Source organism: Petaurus breviceps, unplaced genomic scaffold, assembly GCF_028583685.1.
Source record: "Petaurus breviceps papuanus isolate PSGF00001 unplaced genomic scaffold, PetGlider_PUasm1.0 90784, whole genome shotgun sequence".
Taxonomy (NCBI): Eukaryota; Metazoa; Chordata; class Mammalia; order Diprotodontia; family Petauridae; genus Petaurus; species Petaurus breviceps.
The window spans coordinates 2,812,157-2,836,907 of NW_027187345.1; the positions used below are offsets into that span (position 1 = coordinate 2,812,157).

General features: G+C 35.4%; 1 protein-coding gene across 8 annotated transcripts in view; it reads right to left on the reverse strand.

Moving 5' to 3' along the window:
* Positions 1–24,751, reverse strand: part of SCAF8 (SR-related CTD associated factor 8) — a 291,621-nt gene that overhangs the window by 261,740 nt on the left and 5,130 nt on the right. Inside the window, exon 2 of one of the 8 annotated variants that reach the window (XM_069069624.1) lies at positions 24,247–24,310. The exons of the other annotated variants lie outside the window; for them this stretch is intronic. Within the exon in view, the coding sequence (XP_068925725.1) occupies positions 24,247–24,264 (18 nt within the window). The 5' untranslated portion in view covers positions 24,265–24,310. The remainder of the gene's footprint in view (positions 1–24,246; positions 24,311–24,751) is intronic. 8 annotated transcript variants of the gene reach the window in all.

A 24,751-nucleotide genomic window follows, 5' to 3' on the forward strand; every position in this document is an offset into this window, starting at 1 on the left:
TCCAGCTGCCCCAATCTCTTATTAAAGTCTTTTAAAAAAAAAATCAAGATGCAGCATCTATTTCAATAAATATAAAGTAGCTTCTTTAGAGAAGGAACTGCCTCACTTTTCTATTTGTATCCTCTTAGTGCCTACTACATATTAGGTATTTAATAAGAGCATATCATAAATATCAAAATCATGGTTAATTATGTGGCAATAAAGCAACTAGACTACCAAACAGAATTTTTTTTAAGGGTAGAGAAATCTGGAAGAAATAAATGATAAAGATGATGTTTTTAAAAACAGCAACCCACTCTAAAGGAAGATTAATATTCCAGATCTTGATTTGTACAAAAACTGACTTCAGACAAATGAAAAAAAGCTTGAGAAGTCACTTTGGAGGATGTAAAGTATGTTAGTACAATGATAAAATCCAGAATAATACAATTCCTAAAGCATTAAAATTCATAGAAATTCAAAAGCCCATGTGTCCATCTTCTCCATTATTTAAAACATACTAAAAAAAAAAAAGCAACCACTGAACTAAATTCAAAGAGTAAAAAATACAGAAGAAATTAACTATCCACAAATTCAAGAATGGGTAGTTAGCAAATGTAATATGTATGATAAATGTCATTTATACTATTTTTATAAATAAGATTACCAAATTAAAAAACATAAGCATTGTACTTTGTTGTATAAAATGTTAGAATCTTAGTAGAGAGATAAGCACAAATAGTTACAAAATGATCATTTCAATGTTCACAAATAAGTGGAAAAACCCAATTTATGGTTCTGGGGAAGTATAAGAGGAAAAAAATTACAAGGTCCAATTTTGTAGTGTTACTTTCATCATCTTGTGAATTATTAAAATGTCAGGAAAACATTCTCAGGTAAGTCTAAGTTATCAATTCAAACTACCTTGTGTCTCAAATTGTTCATTTTAGAAAGATATGAATTTCAGCTAATACTGTATTACAAAGGCAAGCACATACTTGATACTGAGAGAAGAATAAGTGGATCAGGAGGGTTAGAGCTGAGAGATTATGTAAGAAAATATCCTGGAAAGGGAGGTCAGAATTAGATCACGAACACCTTAAAGGCTAGGCAACAGAGTTCAGACTTTGTTCAGTAAGAAATGGGGTACCAATGGTGATTTTAGAAATATTAATCTGGCAGTCTGCTGCAGAAAATTATTTGCAAAAACCTGCTTCTCCCATCATTTTCATTAATAACAGCATCACGTGCATAAATTAATCTCAAAAGAATTTTATGAAGATGATTAAGTATGCATACAAGTCAATAGAAAGTTAGGCAAAAAGGACTACTGGTTGAAGGAAAAAAGAAAGGTTTTATTCTTGAAGGAAGAGAAGGTTTCTATGAAGTGATGATAAAGAAACAATGAGGGTGGGGCGGCTAGATGGCTCAGTGAATAGAGCACCGGTCCTGGAGTCAGGAGGACCTGAGATCAAATCCGGCCTCAGACACTTAACACACAAAAACTAGCCGTGTGACCTTGGGCAGGTCACTTAACCCTGATTGCCCTCCAAAAGAGCAAAAAAAAAAAAAAAAAAGAAAGAAAGAACAGAAACAATATGGGCTCAAGGGTCAGCTAGGACAAATGCATGAAAACTAGAGATGGAGTGCTGTCTGAGACACAGAGAGAAGGCCATTTTGGCTGAATTGCAGAGAATGGAAGGGGGAGTTATGTCCAATAAAGCTGCAAAGATAGGATGGGACCAAGATGTACAATGCTTTAAAAGCTAAACATCAAAATTTTTATTTTAAAATAGAGGCAATGAGAGTCAAGAGAATTTACTGAATTTAAGGGAATGAACCAGACCTGAGCTTAAGGAAAATCACTTACATAGCAAAAGGAAGGTTGTGTTATCCAGGGAAATTACTTAATCTCTCAGTGCCTATAAATTGCCTCAACTTCAGAACTCCCTACCCTAAGAAAACACAGGTCAGTTAAACTCTCACCACCTCTACCCAACTCCACCCCTCAAACCTCTGGGTAACATTGCTCACATGCCCAAATTTCTGATGACCTGAAGAATGGAGAGTAGAGAGATACTTGGCAAGTAAAAGTAAGCTGTAGCATACATAAGTGGTAGCATAAGAGGTAATTTACAAGAAATGTATGACCAGAAAAGAAAGGTTAGTTATATATATAAATAAATATAAAATAGATGAGCCTGAGTTCCACACTGTTGCCTTTATAGCAAGAGTTCTTTTTGGGCATATAAACTTGTTTTTTTAAAAATATTTTTATGTCATCTTAATATAATTGGTTTTCTTTGTAATCCTATATATCTTATTTTATGCATTTAAAAAGATTATTGTAAGAAAGGGCTCATATGTCCATCATACACGTTAAGAACACTAATCTAGAGGAAAGTTTCTGGTAGTCAGTCAACAAAAATGTACTAAGTACCTACTGTGTTCCAAGCTCTATGCTATGCCCTGGGGATACAAATCCCCAAAAAAGAAAGTCTCACAGTTCCTGCCTTCAAAAATTTTATAATTAATGAGAGAAGACAACACACAAAAGGAAGCTGGATAGTTAGGGGGGCAGTGTAAGGGAAGGTAGTGTCTGGCTCATGCAAATGAGTAGGAAATGAAGAGATGGCCAAGATGGGTGTCTTTCTCAAAAAGTTTTGGAAGTTCTTTCCATTCAGAGGTATGGCCTCTGTATAGGAATAAGGACCTGAACTAGCAGGGTGGCACTAAGACTGTAAGGAAAGTAGAAATACAAAAGATGTCACAAAGGAAAAAAATCAGTAAAATTTAGCAACAAAGTGGATGTGGGTATGGGAAAGGAAAGAAGAATAAGAAGACAACATTAAGCAAGTACCTGGATGTCCAGACTCAAGAATTTAATATATAAACATAATTGAATATTACCAAAGCATAAAGAATTACAAATACAAAGAATTCCAGGAAACTTCTATGATTTTTGTAATTGAAAAATGTACCTCTTCCTCACTGCAAAGGTGGGGGACAATGGGTTTGGAATACTGCATATACAGGCTTCCTTCAAGCCTCAGCTCAAATTCCACCTTCTGCAGGCCCTTCTTAAGTCTCCACTCAAACCTTCACCCCAACTAGTGCTTTCTCTCTGAGATTACCTTCTACTTACAATATGTATAAGCCATATGTATAGTTATTTGCATGTTGTCTCTTCTATTAGAGAATGTGAGCTCCTTGAGGGCAGGAGCTGTTTTTGCCTTTCTTTGTACCCCTACAGCTTTACTTTAATATATGGCACATTTATTCTTGTTCAGTGATGTTCCATTCTTTTTGACCCCATTTTGGAGTTTTCTTGGCAAATATACTAGAATAGTTTGCCATTTCCTTCTCCAGTGGATTGGTCAAACAGAGATTAAAGTGACTTGCCCAGGGTCACAAAGTTAGTGTCTAAAGCCAGCTCTGAGCTCAGGTCTTTTAAAAAATTTTTTAATTTTTGGAGGGAGGAATCAAGGCAATTGGGGTTAAGTGACACAAGGTCACACAGCTAGTAAGTGTTAAGTGTCTAGGCCTGGATTTTAACTCGGGTCCTCCTAACTCCAGGGCCAGTGCTCTATTCACTGCATCACCTAGCCACCCCTCAGGTCTTCCTGATTGCAGGCCCAGCATTCTATCCACTGAACCATCTAAGCTACCTCTATATGGTACATAATATATGTTTGCTGACTGAAAGATGGTCCCATATGGTTCATGAGTTTGTTGATTTTAGTTAGCTGTTTAATTTTTTTCTTTTAAAAGAAAACCTCACTGGGAATGATTCATTCATAAATAAATGTTATGTAAAACAAAAAGCACACAGAGAATGCACAGGAAAAATAGCACATACCTGACTAACACGATGAACTCAAGCCATCAGGTAAGAATTACCTTATAGATTTAACCACATTCATTCAAAGGTACTGTTAAAAAGTGACAAAGGTGACTCTTGGGCCATTGATAGCAATCTTTGAAAAACTCCAAAAAACAGATTTGAGTACATATGTTTGAGGTTCAATAAAAGAGAAAATAAAGGAGTATGAAAACTACAGAACAGAGCTTAGATTCCAACAATATTCTAGAATGTATTATTAAAAGTATACTTCTGTTAAAGAAAGTAGTGAACACAAAGAGATAACATAGCTTCCTAAATAACAGGTCAAGCCACACTAAGCTCACTTTCTTTATTGAAAGAACTACCATACTGGTAAACCAGTGAAATACTATACTATAACTGATTTTAGCAAAGAATTTGAAAGTTTCTCAAGTCTTTCTTATGAAAATAAAGTAGGGTAAGCTAAGACAACAGGACAGTTAGGTGGATTCATAACAGGTTGAATAGCCAGACACCAAGAAAATTTGGAAAAAAACTTTCCAGGTCTTCACAAATTTGTGTATTTAACATTCTTATCAGTGACTTGGATAAAGTGACAGTGTAACTGCCAAATTTACAGACAACACAAAGTTAAAGAGTTAGCTGACATTTGGGTGACAAAGTCGGGACCTTAAAAGGATAGCATGTTAAACTAAATCCCTTAATATGAAATTTAATACAGCTAAGTGGGTAGAAGTCTGACACAGGTCCAAAATTTCAATAAGGTGGGAAAATCTTAGCTAGAGGGCAGTTTCACACACACATAAAAACACTAAACTTCATAGGTTCAGGTAGGCTACAAGTTCAATGTATCAAGGTATTTCTTTAAAAAACATTTGATAACTCAGACTTTTCCAAGGAAAACAAATACAAATTAATGGATTATTAATTATTTGTTCCAGCTCCAATTCAAAATTCCTAACTGGGCCCATTTGAGAAAAGGACTCTGGAATAATTATCAACTAAAAGATGTTTCTGTGAATGCTTAAATCTTCCTCAAACATTTCTGAATCAAGGAAGCCCTCCTGTCAGCAATTAATTAGACACAAATTCATTGCACCAAAGCATAACACAGTGTCAGAGGACCTCTAGTGGGCAACCAAATATAATAGCAATCAATATAAGCAAAATTTAAAGTCAAAACAAAAACACCCCCCCCAATCTATAAACACTTAAGATTTATCAATCAAAAATCTGTTTAAAATAATATATTTTACATAGGCAACAGAGAGCAGCAGAGAATTAGCCTTGAAATCAAAAAGATCTAGGTTCAAGGCCCATCATCTCTGCCATCATCTACCTTTGTGACCTGTGGCACATGAACTCAGTCTTTTCAACAATCCAAGTAACTGCCAAAAACTGTAGTTGGCAGAGCAGCTGCTGATCTACTTTGATGGAGGAAGGATCTTTACTGGATATTCTCTATATCAATAAAATCACAAAAAATTCAGTTGTTTTAAAAAGTACACATAAGACTCAAAATAAGGTTCCAGGTTACTTAAATTCCTTTTAAGCCTGAATTTTAAACTTAGTCTCCCTCAACAGAGCTGTAAACCAAATGGAACTTTTAATAATGTCCTCTCAACCTAAATGTTTAGCTATCTCCCAAAAATTAAGAAACAGAAACTACAAGGGATTCATATGGCTTTGGAGAAAAATAAAACCTACAAAAGTAATTTAACTTAGTGAAAACTCTAAACTACAACAAAAATGTTAATAATTTCATAGCATAGCTGGAAGGCACTTTAGAGTTCATTTAATCCACCTCATTCATTTCACAGATGAGAACCTGAGATCAGAGATAGTCTTATCTAAGGTCACCAAGGTAGAGTAAGACAGGACTTAAACTCAGGTTTTCTAATTCCAAATCAAAAATTCTTTCCAGTGTACCACACTGCATATCCCAGTGATCAAAAGGGATTACCAGTAATAAAATTAGTAATTGTGATAGGGCTGTAATTTTTAGTTTCTATTTGGTTCATAAATTTTATTTCCATTTGAATAAAAATTCCAATCATTTTTACAGAGATCCTATGATATACAAAGCAATAATACTTTGGGAGAGGGAAGGAGACAGAAAACAATTGCAACCATTATTTACAGAGTACCTAATATGTGGAAACTATGTGGAGCACTATGATAGGTGCCATGGAGAATATAAATGAGCTATAAATAATATGTAATAATATGCAATATTATTATATAATAATAAGACATGAAGTTTCCACCAAAGGTCCAACAATACAGCACAAGTGATAAGATATAATACAAGGTGAAATATGAAAAAAAAAAACAATGAGGTAAAATGTGCTATGGTACTTCAGAGGGATTACATCTGAATTACAAATTACATCTGACTCCCTGAACTAGCTTCATACAGTAAATCACAATCTGAACCCAGACTCAAAAAACAGAGAACATCAAGAGTTAGCATGAACAAAAGTACAGAAGCAGGTAATATAAGAAACAATGAATTTTTTTGTATATAATTCCAGACTGCTTTCTCAAACAGCTGTACCAATTTATGGATCCATTAATATCAATCAATGTACCCGTTTTCCCACAGCCTTTTCAATATTTATTATTTTCCTTTATGGCTTCCATTTGCATTTCTTTAACAGTGAATTGGTGCATTTCTTTTCATATTAGTTACTGTCAACAGGCAATCACAACATCTTGAGACTTATGTGAAAACCAAGTTTATTACAAGAGAAATAAACCTGTATGTGGAACCCAATGAGTTCACAGTTCTAACAGAGGCTTGCATATTTGTGACAGTACAACAAAAGAAAGAGAAAACAGGAAAGGACAGGTACAATGAAGGTGGGGGAAAGGACAAAACAACTCCCTGAAGGGGAAGAGCAAGGAGATGGCAAAAGTTGCATTCTTTTCTCTAGGGAACTGCTTAGCCAAGGGTGGCCTAGAGGCCACAAGTGGCCCTCAATGTCCTTAAATGCAGCCCTCGGACTGAATCCAAACTTCACCAAACAAATCCCAAGGTCAAATGGCTGCACTTGAGGACCTACAGAGTGTGACCTCACGGCTGCAGGTTCCTCACCCCTGTGCTAGACTACGAAGATAGGAGGTTCTGCCTATCTGAAAAGGACCCCAGCTGTACAAGCATTTGCCCAGCCTGACAGATTGGCTGGATAGCGCCTAGCTTGCTTCCCAAGAACACAGGAAATCCAGCTTGGGGTGCAAACAACAAATTATGTCAGGTGGGGGGACTCTGACCTTGACATATTTGGGGTCTCCTGCATGCTCTGGGTCCAGTATTTCTGGAAAATATGGCAACTCAAAAGGCAAGTTTAGGGGATCCCTTAACAGCCCTTAACACTATAGATAGCCTAGGTTCTAAGAAGTGTTCACATATTTCACTAGACCATTTATCAATTGGGAATGGTTCTTTTTCTTATAAATTTGAATCAGTTCCTTGTATATCTTGGAAATGAGATCTCAGAAAAACTGCAGAAAGTTTCCCCAGTTAATTGCTTCCCTTTTAAAATCTTAGTTTTGCTAAAATTTGTTTGTACAAAAATCTTTTAATTTCATATAATCAAAATTATCCATTTTATCTTTTATATACTCTCTATTCTTCATGTGGACATGTATTTTTCTCCTACTCATAGACACATCCTGGAAGACAATCTGAAATTATACACAAAAAGTTACAGAGTAGGCTTTGATCCAAATATACCACTGTTGGGTCTTATATACAAAATAAAGAAAAGAGCAAAAAGGTTCTTTATGTACAAAAATATTTATAACAGCTCTTTCTGTGGTGACAAAACCCCCCAGAAAACTAAGAGAATGCCTAACAACTGAGGAAAGGCTGAATAACTTGTGGTTATTTTAATATTTGTGATGGAGTGCTGTAAGAAATAAGAAATGGGTGCTTTTAAAAAAGTCACAGACATATAAAATGATAAAGTATGCAGAATCAAAACATTTTATAACATCCATATTATAAAAATAAACAATTTTGAAGACTTTTATAAAAATAGAAAGAATGAAATGAGTAGAAGAACCAACAACACTATAAAAACAAACAACCTGAAAGTTAAGAACTATGATCAATATAATAACCATACTTGATTCCAGGGGACCAATGTTAAAATATGCTATCCAATTTTGTGACAAGATAGAATTATGGTACAAATACACACACATATGTATGTATATGTGTATACACAATTTTATACACACACACACAAATACACACCATGTGTGTAGATATATTTCCTATATGGACATTTACTATATGGACAATGCTACGAGAAATTTTTCAATAGGAGTAGAAGGGAGAGAAAACAGATTTCTAATTTCTTTTTACTAGAGACGTAAAGGGGTGTTAAAAAATCGAAATGCAGCATGAACTCTCAGAAAAAGTAATTATTATTAGTTTCACTTTGTTACAAGAGATCTCTCATAAGTTTGAGTAATATGTACATGTTTGCAATGTAAAATAAAACTCATTAATTTAAAAAAACAATTAAAAATACAAAGAAGCATGGGAACTTAATTGAACTTATGCAATGTGAAGTAAGCAGAACAAGGAAAATGAAATGTATAATGATTAGAACAAAACTGAATGGGGTTAGAACAAAACTGAATGGGGTCAAATTATAGTGACAAAGTTTCACTCCAAAGAAGGGATATAAAAAAGTACTTCTACACCCTCAATTGAAGAGATGGGAAACTATGTATGTCAAACACTGAATACAATTTTAGACATGGTTAATATGATAGGTGGAGAGGGGAGGAAAGAGAAATATAGTACATATTGGGAAATAAAGGTTATGTTAAAAAAAAAGAAGATATCAATAAAATAATTAAAATTTTTAAAAAATTTATAAAGCAAACAGATTTTTTTTGTTGTTGCCGAGTCATTTCAGGCATGACTGACTCTCTGTGACCCCATATGGAGTATTCTTGGCAAAGATAATTGAGTGGTTTCCCATTCCCTTCTCCAGCTCATTTTATAGATGAGGAAACTGAAGTAAACAGAGCTAAGTGACTTGCCCAGGGTCACTCTGCTAGTAACTGTCTGAGATTGGATTTGAATTCCAAAAGATGGATTTTTCTGATTCCAGGCCAGTGCTCTATCCACCATGCCACCTAACTGCCCTGAAGTTCTTTATAAATTTATATTTTTGTGATGTTGCTCTAGATAAATCTTTGAAAGTGACACAAAAAAGCATTATTATATACACATTTATATAAAGTATGGAGAATTAGAATCAGGGTTAAGAGAAAAAAAGACATCTGGGGAACAAAAAAATTCACCTAATTTAGTTGGAGAAGTGAGTATTATAAAATAAAGATAGTAAAAGAGAAGGCTAGTGGGGTGGCTAGGTGGTGCAGTGAATAGAGCACCAGCCCTGGAGTCAGGAGGACCTGAGTTCAAATCCAGCCTCAGACACAACACAAAAGTAGCTATGTGACCTTGGGCAAGTCACTTAACTCCAATTGCCTTGCCCTCCCCCCTCCAAAAAGCCAAAAAGAAAAAAAAAAGGCTAGAAATGTAACTTAAGGACGAATCTTGAAAGGTAAGTCAGGTAAAATCATCTAAACTTAGGTGAAGGGGAATAAAAGTTTTTGAGCAGGAGGATGAAATGATTCAAGCTGTGCTGTAGAAAGAATTGGATAACATGAGTAGCATGGATTCAGGACTAGTTATGAGATAGAACAATCTAGGTGAGAGGTAATAAGGGCCTAAAATAAGGGAGTAGCAAAAGCAATATGGAGGAGGGGATACATACAAATGAAATTATATGCAATAGGATGCAGCAATTAAATATTTATCTGAGGCAAAGGAAAAGAGCTTATGATGGGACAAAGCTTTTGAAGTGACAGGGACAATGCTGTTGTCGTTGACTAAAAAAAAGAGTCAAGAGAAAAACAGATTTTGAGAATAAAATGAGATAGCATAATATAGCAAAAAGAACAATGGATTCGGAGCTATAAGACCTGATAGCCCAAATTAAAGTTGCCATAAGGGTTTCCTCAAAAAAGTTTCTCCAAAAGAGGCAGACCAGTCAATAAACGCTAAAAGCAATAGGCCTAAATACCATGCAGTATACAGGGTATCCCAAAAGTCTTGGTGCAGTTTTAAGCTTTAATAACCTATGTTACTTGTGCTCCTGTTTTCATTAAGACTTTTGGGACACACCGAAAAAGGTTAGTATCTTAACTAGCCAATTGGGGAAAGACAGGCAACAAATACATCCAAATTAGATATGGAGAAACAAGAGAACAAGAAAATCTCCACAGGAGGCAGAATGCGCTCAACCAGTGGAAAGGTGTGAAGCTTCAGGTGAAATTATCTTTAGGCCATAAAAAGGAAGAAAGGAAATAATGAACATTTTCCTTACATTCAATTTATGCTGGATTTTGGTCACTTCTCCTTCTTAGGTGTTGGAATACCTGGCTTATCCTAGTCAGGGGTTTTACAGGGCAAAGAATCATCTATAAGGAAACTATGACAGGATTTTTATTCCTGATGTCAGATGCAGGAAGATCCCAAAGATTAGATAAGAAGCTGAACATATCCAGTTTAAGAGATTTCAGATATTAAAGATGCATGAGACAAAGTAAGTGATGAAGCAAACATATAGATGAGAGAGAAGATAGAACCTAAGTACAGATAGAGGTGTTTAATTCTGAAATGGAAAAAGGAACAGGGTGGGGTAACTAACAAGAATAGTGTGTCTAAAACTGTAAAAACCTCCCAAGAAAATCAAGTCCTTGAAATACCATAGTTTTTCTGGATTACCTAATTTTGAAAGACAGCTCTACAAAAGAAATTTTCATAAGGCACAGGTCTGATCATGTCAGATCTCTCTCTTCTCCATAAATTCCAGAGGCACTCTGGATTGACTTGAGGATCAAATATAAAATCCTGTTTCACATTTAAAGCTCTTCACAGCCTAGCCCCTTACAACCTTTCTAGTATTTTTTCACTTTACTCCTACCATATACTCTACATTCAACTATGATGGCTCGACTGCTTTCAAGACTCAGGACAAATCCTATCTCCTATCTCCTGGAGAAAGAAGGCCATTCTCAGTTCCTACCCTTCCCAGGCCCTTTCCTCTGAGATTACTTTCTGTTAATATGTGTATTTTGTCTGTAATATGGTTATCTGCATTTTTTTTCTTCTCCATTAATAGAGCTCCTGTCACATAGTAAGCAAGTAAGTCTGTTGACCTCAGTTTCCTCATTTGTAAAATGAGTTGGAGAAGGAAAAGAGTCAAACACAACTGAAACATTTAAACAACAAAATTTCAAATCCTGCCTCTATTCCCTGCTATCTGTGAGGGAGAATATGATAAATCACTCAAATCCTCCAGGTGTCAGTTTTTTTCTCTAAAAACTGAAGGGGGTTATATTAGGTAACCCCTGATGTCCCTTCCAGCTCAAAATCTATGGTCCTATGATGCAGCATGATGCCATTAGAACATGAATAGTTTAAAATCACCTCCCCAGCTATGTCCTAGGAGTGTGACTGTGGACAAACCACAAAATTGTCCTCAAAGTAAAGTTTCTTCATTTAAGAGAAATCAATGGCTTATGCTCGGTCCCACTGGTGTTGTGAGGAAATGGTTTTGCAAACCTGAGGCTTTATTTTTTTCTTATTTTTTCTCACCTTTTTTTGATGGAATTCAAATAGAAACTGTCCTATTGTTCCTTTATATTTAATATTGCTCAGACTGTTACACAAGTGGATAAAGTGGCTGCTTTTTGTAATTTAATAAAAGGACTGGGATGGGGAAAAAATGTCTGTTGACTAACTAGTGTTACCCTGGATAAGGCACCTCTGTGGGCCTCAGTTTCCTCATCTATAAAATGAAAGTTTATATCAGCCAACTTCTAATTTCCCTTCCAACTATAGAATCTATGAAAATGTTTCCTAAGTTTGGTTTGTGATGCTTAATTTGAATGGCTACTGAAGTACTAAGGCACAGATTTCTGGCAGTAAGTTAAAAAGATAAGGCTTGAAACAAAGACCTGGGGAACCACGGAAAAGACATAATGTTTTTGTGTGTTATGAACCTCTTTAGCACTCTGGTGAAGCCTATGGTTAACTTCTCAGAATTTTTTAAAAATACATACAATACATAGGATTACAAAGGAAAAACAAGTACAATATACTGAAATACAAAGATCAAAATATTAAAACCAAATTTGTAGACTTCAGGTCATGTATAAAGAAAGTTTAAGCCTTAGAACAATAAATTCAACAAAGAAGACAATGTTAAAAGGAGTCAAGGATAGAACTCTGAAAAACTCCAAGGAAGAGAAGCCAAAGGAGGTATAAAAGAATCGACAGAAAGGTAAAAGAAAGACAAGAAGGCACATAAATAGCTAGAATTTATATAGTGCTTACAGTTTACAAAGCACTTTATAAACATTATTTAATTTTGCCTTCATAACCCTGAGAGGTGTTATTATTATCCCCATTTTACAGCTGAGAAAACTGAGGCAAACAGTGGTTAAGTGACCTGCCCAAGGTCATGCAACTAGTATCTGAAGCCAGATTTAAATTCAACTGATCCTGCCTTCAGATCCAGTGCTCTATTTACTACCCCACCTGTTCAATGCAAAAAAGTCACCAGAGGAGAAAGATTCAGAGAAGAGAATTGATCAGCATCAGATCAAAGCCCAGAGGTCAGGCAAAATGAAGACTGAAAAAAAGTCATTACACTTCATAGATTAGGCCTTTGAGAGAACAAGGAAACAAGGGTATAAAAAGTAGAGGAAATAAGCAGACTACAGCAAAATAATCTGCTAAAAGAAGGAAAAATAATTTAAGGACAGCACCTCAAGAATAGCACTGGAGTCAGTGAAAAAATATGATCCCTGCTACCACAGAGATTGAGAATGGCAGATCTCTTAGGCTCAGGAGTCTTGAGCTACTGTGGGCTATGCCAAGAATGTCTACACTAAATTCAGTATCAATATGAAAAGCCCTTAGGAGTTGGGGTCACTAGGTAGCCTAAGGGGGCACCAGCGCAGGTTAGAAATGGAGAAGGTCAAAGTTCCCATGCTGATCAAGTGTAGCTTCAGGTTAGTGAGTAGCCACTGTACTTCTAGTCTGGGAAGATGAGAGACTCAGTCTTAAAGAAAAAAAAAAAGAATAAAAATTCATGAGAAAAAAATAAGTAATGAAGTTAATACATAGAAGAAATTAGAAGAGTACACAATCTAGGATACAAGTATAGGGGTTGGTTAGCTTTGAAAAGGAAAGATATTTCTTCCTCTGACATAAGGACACTAGATTTGCATTAAGAAGAAATAAATGAAGAGTACTTTCAAAGTACTGATCATCAAAGAAACCTATCCTTCAATAATTTTGTTGTCTCCCAAAACCTCACTAACCTTACCATTCTAATACTTTAAAACATGGGCATGGATTTATACCATCTGCTCAATGTGATTAAGAAGCCCTCAAATGTGACTCTTCCAATGAACTGAACTAACACATACTATTTTCATTGTGGGGAAAAAATACATATAAATCAATACTTCACAAACTTCAAGTGTTTAGACTGTAAGATTATGCTTGGGGGGAGGGGGAAGAGGAGAGAACGGGGTAGGCAGGCCAAAGAGGGGAAAGAGGAAAGTGATATGTTACTATGTTTTAGCAAAGAGAAAGTCACAGTTTAGACTAAACTGTTTTCTACTTTATTTATTACTGAGAAGATGGTAGATTTCAGATTGTCCCCTACCAATCTACTTATAGCATTTCTATTTATCCAACATTATTCAGTAACAAAATATTCTGGGAATTTTCCAAATAACTGAAACTTATCCCTTTAAGAATTAACAACAACAAAAAACTAACCACTTCTGATGGAAATTTTCCTAAAATGGATTATATCATTCTCTAATAGGATACATAAACTTCAACACACAATACACTGGACCTAATTCATTGATAAGCTAAGGCAATTGCTATGATTAAATGCTATACTACAATATAATTCACAAACCATTGAAATGGTTAGCATGGTTCACCCCCATTATAAAGTGGTCACACAACGTGGTGCTTTTCTATTATCACCTTATACAGCTATCAGTTACAGTTTCTTCCTACTCTCATGACTGCTTTAAGTGTCTAACCCTAAACCTTAGATGTTTTTAGGAGGAAATGAAGGTTGCCAGACAATTAGGTTAGTAAATATAATTTCTAAGTATGGGTTCAAGTCTCAGATCCACTATTTACAACCTGTGCGACCTTGGGGAAAGGACTATAACCTATCTGGGCCTGTTTCCTAATCTATCAAATATGGAGACTGGACTCTCTAAAGGCTCTTTGAAGTGTGAAATCTGTGATACTATAATTCTTTTTCTCAATTAGCAAGTATTTTTTAAAAGATGAGAGTATCAAAATTTATAGACACTTTTCCTTCCTTCTCCCCTTAATTAATTCAGGTATTACAGTAAAATGGCCAAAATGAGAAGATCTTATAACAATCAAGAACTAATTGTATAAACTGTATAAGCCAGGTATCTCTTAAATCTGGATTCTATTCCAAAGTGGGCTTTCATTAAACCTACCACAATTTTAGCATTATAATTAATTAGTAGCTACAGATGGTTCATGGTGAGGCACACAGTGCCTGGTTCATGGTAGGTGCTTAATAAATATGTATCAGATTGGGCTGAGTTCATATTTTAGCAAAATTTTAATCTGCTTAGCAACATCTTAAAATTTGCTTACTTTTTAAGAAATTTAACAAATTATTTTGGAATAATTGAAAAATTTAAAAATCAGTATCAAATCCTAAGAATACTGAATTTACAATTTTTAAATTTTGATTTGGAAATATATCCTGATAAATGGGCTACACACACATATGCACACATAATTATACATGCATGACTATAATTATGATCAAATAAAAATATAAATGCAAGACCATAATTTAATTTCTTATGTTCATCAAATAAAGGACCCAGAAAAGCATATTAATAATTTCCAAAAGAAATTCAGAGAAAAATCTCCCAGTTGAGGGGTCTTCACAGATAGTACAGAATAATAGTAGAAACTCATGATGCCTTGAGAGGGAGCTGCTAGGGAGTAAGCAAAAGTTAGTAGCTTCACCTCAGAAAAAGATAAACAACACCAGAGTCATGCTCTGTTGGTTCCCAAATTTACATACTGAAACATAGGGTGCTAGAGGAATTACTGTTAGCCAAATAAGTGAGAGTGCTTTCTCAGAAACAGTAACGAATCAAGTAATAGCTGCAAGCTCTTATGACAAAGAAAAGTTGGACAGGAAATAAAACTTCCATTTTACTGCCTTGACTTGCTTTAGAGTTCAGCATATCTTTTTTATGTAATCTATTCATATTTACAGACAGACATGGTTAACTGCCCTGATTTTTAACCATTACAAAAACAAATTTCATAATAAATGTAAATAACCTTGCCCTAAATCTCAGTTGATGGAACATTCATTTTAATACTACCCAACAAAATTTTCAGACACTCAAAATTTGGAAAATCCTTAGGAATTTACTATACAGAGAGCTTACCTGTAATTATTCCAATAATCTACTGTCCAAGAAGGCTTGATTCTATACTAGTGAGTGCAAATTTAAAAGTCTTAGTATTATTAAGAAATGGTTTTGACCTCATGGATCCCCTAAAAGGGTCTCATGCCTTTAGACTTTGAGAACCAACGCTCTAGACTAAGCTTACCAAATACTTTTTGTCTTTCATGGTTCTGTCCTTCCACAAAGGAGACCAAAAAATAGTATCACCATAAAAGATTTGGGTAAATTAGTAGGCTGCCAATTAAGAAAGGAGGATCAAGGATATTAGGACTGAATGGAGAGTAAACAACCAAGATTTAAGGATTTCTTTAGGATTTTTTAAGTACTCCAAAACAAAGGCATACCTAATTAAAAAGCTATATAAAAAATAACTTAAGATGCTTACAATCCTTAACAAAAACAATTATTGAATTTTAAGCAACAACTATAACCTTATGATACAGTCAAAGTTCAACTATTCTACTGACCATACAAACTGAAAATTTGTGATAATTAGGAAAAGGTAACTAGTCAAACTGGTATGATTAACTTTAGCATTAACTAATAAAAAATTTTTGGTAAAAAAAAAATAACGTAAAAATACAGATGACTGTTTACCTGTTTAAGGTAACAGTTTTTAAGCCCTAAGAAGCAACAATGAACATATTTTAGAAATGTAACTGAAACATAAAAAAACAAAACAGGGATATTAGAATTCTTTAGTCTGGTGCTTTGACATTTCAACTACAAATCATTTTCTTCCAGTCATTAAAACAATAACTTTCTGAATTAACACTACTTGGTTTGAAACTACATTTCTTTAAAAACATTTATAAATGTAGTCTCTTTTTGATATTTAAGGATAAACCCTCCTCTAATATTCAATTCTCCACCACACATCCCCAACAAATCTAATAGCTAGGCTTTACTGTCTAGTCTTCACATTTAGGCAATGTGGTCAAACATTAGTCTCTAAAGTCACTAAGCAGTTTTTTTCTTCAAATATTAAAAACATTCAATTGCATAATTCTAAAATAAAATGTAAGGATACAAGAAAAATTATACCTAAAACTATACATTTTGACATAAATATGTCAAGTTTCATGATTTTCATGATGAGCACTACATAGCCTAAAAGATTAATTAAGAAAGCAATTTACGAGGCGGCTAGGTGGTGTAGTGAATAGAGCACTGGCCTTGGGAGTCAGGAGGACCTGAGTTCAAATCTAGCCTCAGACACTTAACACTTACTAGCCATGTGACCTTGGGCAAGTCACTTAACCCCAATTGCCCTGCCCTTCCCCCTCCAAAAAAATAAAGAGAAAAAAAAAATTAAAAGAAAGCAATTTATAACAGTAAAATTCTAAAACCAGAAAATTAGGGAAAAAATATATTTCCAACATGATATAGCAAATCTATTTTTTCCTTTCATGAGGATAAAGCCTGGATCTGATACTTCCTAAGTATAGAGAACTAAAGATGAGACCTCCTTCTCCTAATGCAAGTAGGAACCTTCTCCACAACTTAGTCTTAGAGAATTTTCTAGAGCATTGAGAGATTAAGTGACTTCTACAGGGTTACAGAGTGATTATGTCAGAAGCAGGAGTTGAAGCTGGGTCTTCCTGGATCCTCAACTAGCTAGTTCTCTATCTTTTACACAGACTGTCTCAATTTTTTCCCCCGATTATTGTCAGAAATTGAATTTTTTCTTTAATCTTTAAGGAGATCTGTTAGCCATACTCCATTTAAAGGATTTCAGTGACCTTTAGAAATGTCACACCATCTTAAAGGCAATTTTTTCTTCCTATTTAGAAAAAAAATTCAATATTAAAAACTACATTTGCCCCTCTGTACTAATATAAGCATTTTAAAATAGTGCCCATAGCATACATAATCAAAAGCTCTAAATACCATCTATATTTATTCAAAGTGTGAACTGATCAGAAATACTTAGAAAAATACTTTTTTTTTTTAAGTAAAAAGAAATCAAATGCATGGCATCAATCCTTTCCCTTCTCACCCAAAGTGACCAATAATTATACTACCTCAAATCAGTTAGCCCTACTGCTTTTATTTGTTGTTCAGTCACACAGTCCTGTTCGACTCTTTGTAACCCTACAGATCATAACATGCCAGGCCCTTCTACCCTCCACTCTCTCCCAATCTGTCCAAGCTCATGTTCCCTGTTTCCATGATACCATCCATCCATCTCATCCTCTGCTGTCCTCCTTTTGCCTTCAATCTTTCCAACATCAAGGTCTTCTCCAATGAGTCCTGTCATTTCATTATGTAGCCAAAAGATTTCAGCTTCAGTCTCTGTCCTTCCAATGAGCAATCTAAGTTAATTTCTTTAAGTATTGACTGACTGAATCTCCTTGGTGTCCAAGGGACTCTTGAAAGTTTTCTCCAGCACCATAATTTTAAAGCATTGATTCTGCAGCACTCGGCTTTCCTTATAGTCCAACTCTCACAGTCATATATTAGAGTTGGAAAAATTACAGCTTTGTTCATACTGACCTTTGTTGGCAAGGTGATCTCTGCTTTTTAGTATGCAGTTCAGATTTGCCATAGCTTTCCTTCCAAGGAGCAAGTGTCTTTTAATTTCATGCCTGTAGTCACCATCTGCAGTGATCTACGAGTCCAAGAACATAAAATCTAGAACTGCTTCCATTTTTTCTCCCTCTATTTACCAGGAAGTGATGGGATCAGTTGCCATGATCTTAGTTTTTTCTAGTCCTACTGCTAGAGCATAACAATGCTAAAGCTAATATCAGAGATTCCATCCCTTTATGAAGGGATTAATTTCCCTCCATTCACTAACTGCTTACCTAACTTTGGTGAGTCCATATCTGCAACATTTCTTTATCCTCTCTATCTTAATGCCTAAGACAATCACATTCACTACCTAACACCTATGGTAAGAAGACCAGCAATCTCTCTACCAATATTAGGGACTTTAAAGGTTGGAAGGAATCTTACAATCTAGTTCAACCCATACCTGAAAAATAATTCTTCTGAAATATATTCAACAAGTGGGTTACTCACACTTTCCTTGAAGAACTTCAACGTGCAAGAAAAACTCTTAGAGCAGCTCATTCCACTTTTGAGATAGCTCCAGTTAACATAAAATAAACCTAAATTTGTTTCTTTGCAACTTCTGCCTAATGTTCCTAGTTCTGTTTATGTGAGGCCTTTCAAGTTTGAAGCACCTATGACATCCCCACTAAGTCTCGTTTTTGGGCTAAACATTATCAGTTTCTTCAAGTGATATGGTATCATGGCATGATACTCAAATCCCTTAACCATTATAACCATCTCTCTCTGGACACTCTCCAGTTAATCTAGGTCCTTCCAAAATGTAGCACTCAGTACCAAACACAGTAATATTCCAGATATAATGTGATCACCTCAAATCTATCCTTCACAGTGACACCAGGAAAACTTCTCTTCTTATGGATAGGTCACATTGGTCTTCTGATCAATAAATATCAATGGATCCATGTTGCCAATCAAGCTCAAACTCCTTGTCCTGGTATTCAGAATCAGTCAGTAAATATACATTTATTAAGCACCATGTAAATGGTGCTTTGCAACAACATGCAAATATGTGCAAATTATTTACAGGATAAATTGGGAAAAAATGAACAGAGAAAAGGCACTTGAATTAAGAGAGATTAGAAATGACTCTATAAAAGGTAAGATTTTAACTGGGACTTGAAGGAAGTCAGTGGGTAGAGATGAGGAGGGATAGCTTTCTAGGCAAATGAGCATAGAGAAAAAGTGTCTTGCTGGATGAATGGCAAAGAAACCAATCTTGCTAAATAGAACAGTAAGGTGAGGGGGTAGGGGTAATGTAAGGTAAGAATGAAGGGGGAGGGGAAGAGGGGGCACACAGCTTATGAAGGTCTTCTTATTCCAAAAAGAGAATTTTTATATTTGAACCTTGATATGACGAGGAGACACTGAAGTTTGGGGGAAGGGTCCTGGAAGATCACCTTGACAGTTGAGGAGAGGATGGATTATAACAGGGAAACACTTGGGGTAGGGAGACCAACCAGAAGGCTGCTGGGTCCTGGCATGTTATGATTACTGAAAAATCATCAGTATTACTGGAAACAGCACGAGGGACAACATATTATAAACTGGATTACAATAATCTCTACTAGCGATCCATATTTTTCATTTTTCACTGCCTGGTGAGATGATAAGCGGCTGTACCAGGATGGTGGCAATGACAAAGCAAAGAAGGGGGTGATGTTGTAAAGGTGAAATCAACAGGCCTTGGCAACAGATTGAATATGGGGGGACAGTAAGTGAAGAAATGAAGATGGTACCTACATATTGAGCTAAGGAACTGGAAGGATGGTGTGGCCTCAAGAGTAATAGAGAAGTTAGATAGAGGGGAAGGTTTTGGGGGGGGAAATAATGACTTCTGTTTTGGACATATCATTTAAGACATCTCTGGGACATCTTGCTGAAGATGTCCAATAGGCAACTGGAGATGTGAGACTAGAGATCAGCAAAGAGTGTGGGACTAGATATCTAGATTGAGAAACAGCATCATAGATCAACAACTGAATCCATGAGAACTAACAAGATTACCATGTGGACTAACATAGAAGGAGAAGAGGGCACAGGCCCAAGCGCTGAGGAACACTCATGGTTAGTGGACATCACCTGGATGAAGAGCCAGCAGAGGAAACTGAGACAGAGTATTCAGACAAGTAGGAAGAGAACCAGAAGAATAGTGTCATGAAAACCTAGAAAGAAGAAAGCATCAAGAAGAGAGTGTTCAACAACATCAAATGCTGTAGAGATGTCAAGAAGAATGAAGTGAGAAAAGGCCATAAAACTTGGTAATTAAGGGACTGATAGTTACTTTGGAGAGCAGTTTAGATTGAATTATAAGGTTAGAAGCCAGATTAGAATTATGAAGATGGTGAGAAGAAAGGAAGGCCCACCACAACCAGGTACTACTATCCCACTTTTCTTGTCTTGTATTATACTCCTCTCATCAAAACATCTTCCACTCTAGCCAAACTAGTGTTCTCTGCACCACTCACCCCCACCCCAGCACTCCAATATTCTCTAGCCTTCAATGCCCTTGCTCACACTGTTTCCTATGCCTAAAATGTTCTCCTCCCTTTTTACCTAGTCAACCTTTAAAGCTTACCAGGAAAGCCAGATCTTCCACAAAGTGTTTCCTGATCCCCACTCCCACTCAAGTTCAGAGTACTTGGGTCTAAAAAACTACAAAGCTCCACCAGGACAAAGGCCAAGTCTTATCTATGTATCTCTACCAGCATTCATAACAGTTACCTGCACATGGTAATCACTGGATGACTGATTACAGTTCCTACCATCCAAAACTGGGCAAGATAAATGTGGATGGATTACTGAAAAATCATCAGTATTACTGGAAACAGCACGAGGGACAACATATTATAAACTGGATTACAATAATCTCTACTAGCGATCCATATTTTTCATTAAAAATTTTCCACAAATTTTACTGTAGAAAGTACCATGTTAAAAATCAAATCTCAGTCTGTGGGGCCTAGATGCTTCATGAATAATAATAACAACAGCATTTATATAGCACTTTGTTTTGTAAGGCCCTTTATATATGTTAATTCATTTGATGCTCACAACAATTCTGAAGCAGGTGCTATTATTATTCCCATTTTAAACATGAGAAAACTGAGGTTTAGTTGACTTGCCCAGGGTCACACAGCTAGAAAGTGTCTGGGACAAGATTTGAACTCAGGTCTTCCTAACTCCAAGCCCCACATTCTATTCACCAAAAACAATTAGTGTAATTTCTCCCTACTAATATGGCCTCTCTCTACGGGTCTGCTGTGATATAATGGAAAAAGGAATAAGGGGGAGATATGAAGCAGAGACCTAGGCTTTTCTCCTACATCTTTCATAAGGTATACAAGTAGATTAGGTAAGTCACTCCATGTCTTAATATTCTCATCACTTCAGCTGTTTTCAAACATGTGTGCCCCTTCATGATTCCATTTGGGGTTTTCTTGACAAAGAGACTAGAATGGTTTGCCGTTTCCCTCTCCAGCTCATTTTACAGATGAGGAAACTGAGGTAAACAGGACCACACAGCTAGAATGTGAAGCCTGATTTGAACTCAGATGAGTCTTCCTGACTCCAGAGCTGGTACTCTATCCACTGTACCATCTAGTTGCCCTGTTCTCATCTATAAAGGAGGGTTATTATGAGGATTACATCAAATATATTCAAAAACCTTTTTTTAAAAGTACAAAGCACTGCGCCGGCCCCAGAGTTGGGAGACCTGGATTGGTTCCGGCCTCAGACGCTCGGCACCCACACAAAATTAACTGGCCGTGTAATCTTGAGCAAGTTACTTAACCTCAATTGCTTAAAAAAAAAAAAAAGTACAAAGCACCACACAAATGTGAGGTGTTTGCTTTACATGGTGAATTAGCTAACATGAAAGATATTTTTTAAACAACTGAAAAAATAAGATACTTAAAGACTGAAGGCATTTGTTGTAGAAAAGTATTTTATAAATGAACACATTTTACATTTGTCAAAACGAGAATGGAAATAACTTATTACCATTGTTATCTTATTATTATGACTTATATAGCAGTCCTGATCATTGAACCAACATTACCACTGATAATAATAATATAGATGGCTTATTACAGTCAATAAGGTCAGATTAAATAAGAGCACAATGAAATCAAAGGGACTGTTAACATTTTTTTCCCCTTTTTTGGAGGTGGGAGGGCAGGACAATTGGGGTTAAGTGACTTGCCTAAGGTCACATGGCTAGTAAGTGTCTGAGGCTGTATTTGAACTCAAGTCCTCCTGTCTCCAGGGCCAGTGTTCTATTCATTGTACCACCTAGCCTCCCTGACTGTTAACACTTTGGAGTTCATGCTGATATTGTGTCATATCAAACACCTTTTCAGTTAAGTGAATAACTGATTAAGAACTGGATATATTTTGAAACACTGGATCATTCAACTAAACATTACATGGATACCATGGTATCATAATATAGAGATAATAGTAGACATAGATAATACAACCCCAAAATTTCAGCCTCCTCATTAAAAAATGCAGAGTTAAAAACTAAGTTTTATCTCAATTATAATAAAAACAGTTTTTCCAAGATATTTTATTATATTTTCAAGAGAAATAACCAGCCTATGGCCAAACTCCAACTGTCTAAAGAAGACTTGAATCCAATCTTCCTGACTCCAACACCAACCTTCTATCCACTATGCCATGTTGTCTCTTTTAAAGGTCAGTATGCTGACCTAATTCCTTTATATACTTGGAGAAACAAAAACAAGCTTTAAACCACACTAAAAATTAACCTAGTTCTTCATTCTTCCAAACTCCTAAATTTGAAACCCACCTTAACACTTGGATAAAGAACTGCCCTTATTTATTGACAATATCTAGCACTTACACAGAACTTTAAGGTTTGCAAAGTGCTACATGTTCTTTCATTTGACCTTAATTTCATATATTAATTGGAAATATCACTCTCATCATTCATAAATGCAAAATATATCCTGAAGTAGTAATTTTATATGAATGTGAGACTTCAGAAATATCAAGTATAATCATCCCTTAATATACAAGACATCTATAAAGTACAATTTTATATAATTTGCTCTTTTTCAATTATTTCTGTCTTAAAGCAAAATAGTGTCTCCACACTTATATCTGCTGTCTAGTATCATCTACCCTGTCCCTAAAGTGAACAGGAGGTAGTAATATAGGGAGTTATTGTTAAATTGTTAACATAGGGAGCCTCAGACAGAGATTTATACCAACACAGGAGAGCAGAAATAATGCCACCAGCACCAAACAATGAAATATCCCCTAAACTATATTAGAGTTCTTGCTTGACAATCACACTGGCTCAGGAGTACTCGTTAACTCCACACAATCCTAGAACCCAAATTCAAATAGTATTATGACCTCCCTTTTCAACCAAATGTTAAAATTAAGAATTAGTAAGCAAAGAATGAATCTGTTATGTGTGAACCTGAAAGCTCCTTAAAATTCTGTAATTCCATGTTTTCAAATAACACACCAAATTAATTCCCTAATTTAAAATTATGTAGTAATACCGCCAGTAATATTGCCACAGAAATGCTATGATCATTCCCAGGCAAAATTAAAAAAAAATTAAATTAGAATGATCAAAAACAAAGTCAACAACAGAAATAACAAATGTCACAAGTTTGCTATCAATGGAAATTTTAAACTGCTTCCTATGTGAAAATGGTAGTTTATTGCTATTTTTCTCATAAGCATGCCTCATAATACTTTTGCCATGATGTGCTTTTCTGTAATTAAAAAAAAATCAATACTTCATACAACTCTTTAAAGAAAACAGAAAAGGGGCAATTTTAGGATTTATAAACATTTCCCCATCTCCTCACTGGATTTTTAAACAGTTTACCAGTACTGGATAAATGTCATACTGAAATGAACTTTATGACATCTTTGCATATTTTCACAAAAGATAAGATATTAATGCTGAATACCAAACAACTAAATAAACAGTAAAGCTATGTTATGGAACAGAATGCAAGCAGACAGAACAAGTATTTACAAGTATTCAAATATTCTTCCTGTACTTAGATCATTTTTAAGAAAGAAATTACACAACAAATTTCCTCAATATCCTCCCCTCAACTTGTTATATTCAAGTGATAAAAGTTAGTCTTCCATTTCCCAACTATGGCCCATATAAGTAAAGTACCATCTTACTACTAGTTCTAAACCCAACATTTTCCATATGGTCTGCCTTATGTGGGTTGCATTGGTCTTACTATGCTTCTCGTGTCCATGCTGCTGGAAAAAGCAGTCTGTACAAGCAGGAGTAGAGGCACAATCCTGAGAGAGAGGAGCAGAGAGAGATGTTGAGAAAATAAACCCACAAAATGACCTCATCTAGGAGTTCAGGGGGCTCAGCCAAAGTTCAAGGCTATAGCCACATGAGCTAGAAATAAACCCAATGGCAGTAAAACTGATTCTACAAAGAGAAATCTGAAGTTGTCAAAAGCAACATCGTCACTCATTCTCAACCAATACAGAGGTCTTCCCGTTAAACTGCATCCCCCCGAAAGAAACTAAAACTGGACTGATGTGGAATAATTAGTGAATGGTATAATAAATCAAATATTCTGCTAAGAAATTACCATGTGCCATATCTGAATTACCATTTTCCAGGATTTTAGAATGCAATAAAATACTTAATATGAATTACACTGAACACAACTTAATCTTTCTTTCATGATTAAGGTGGCATTTAAGAATCTTACAATACTTCTAGAT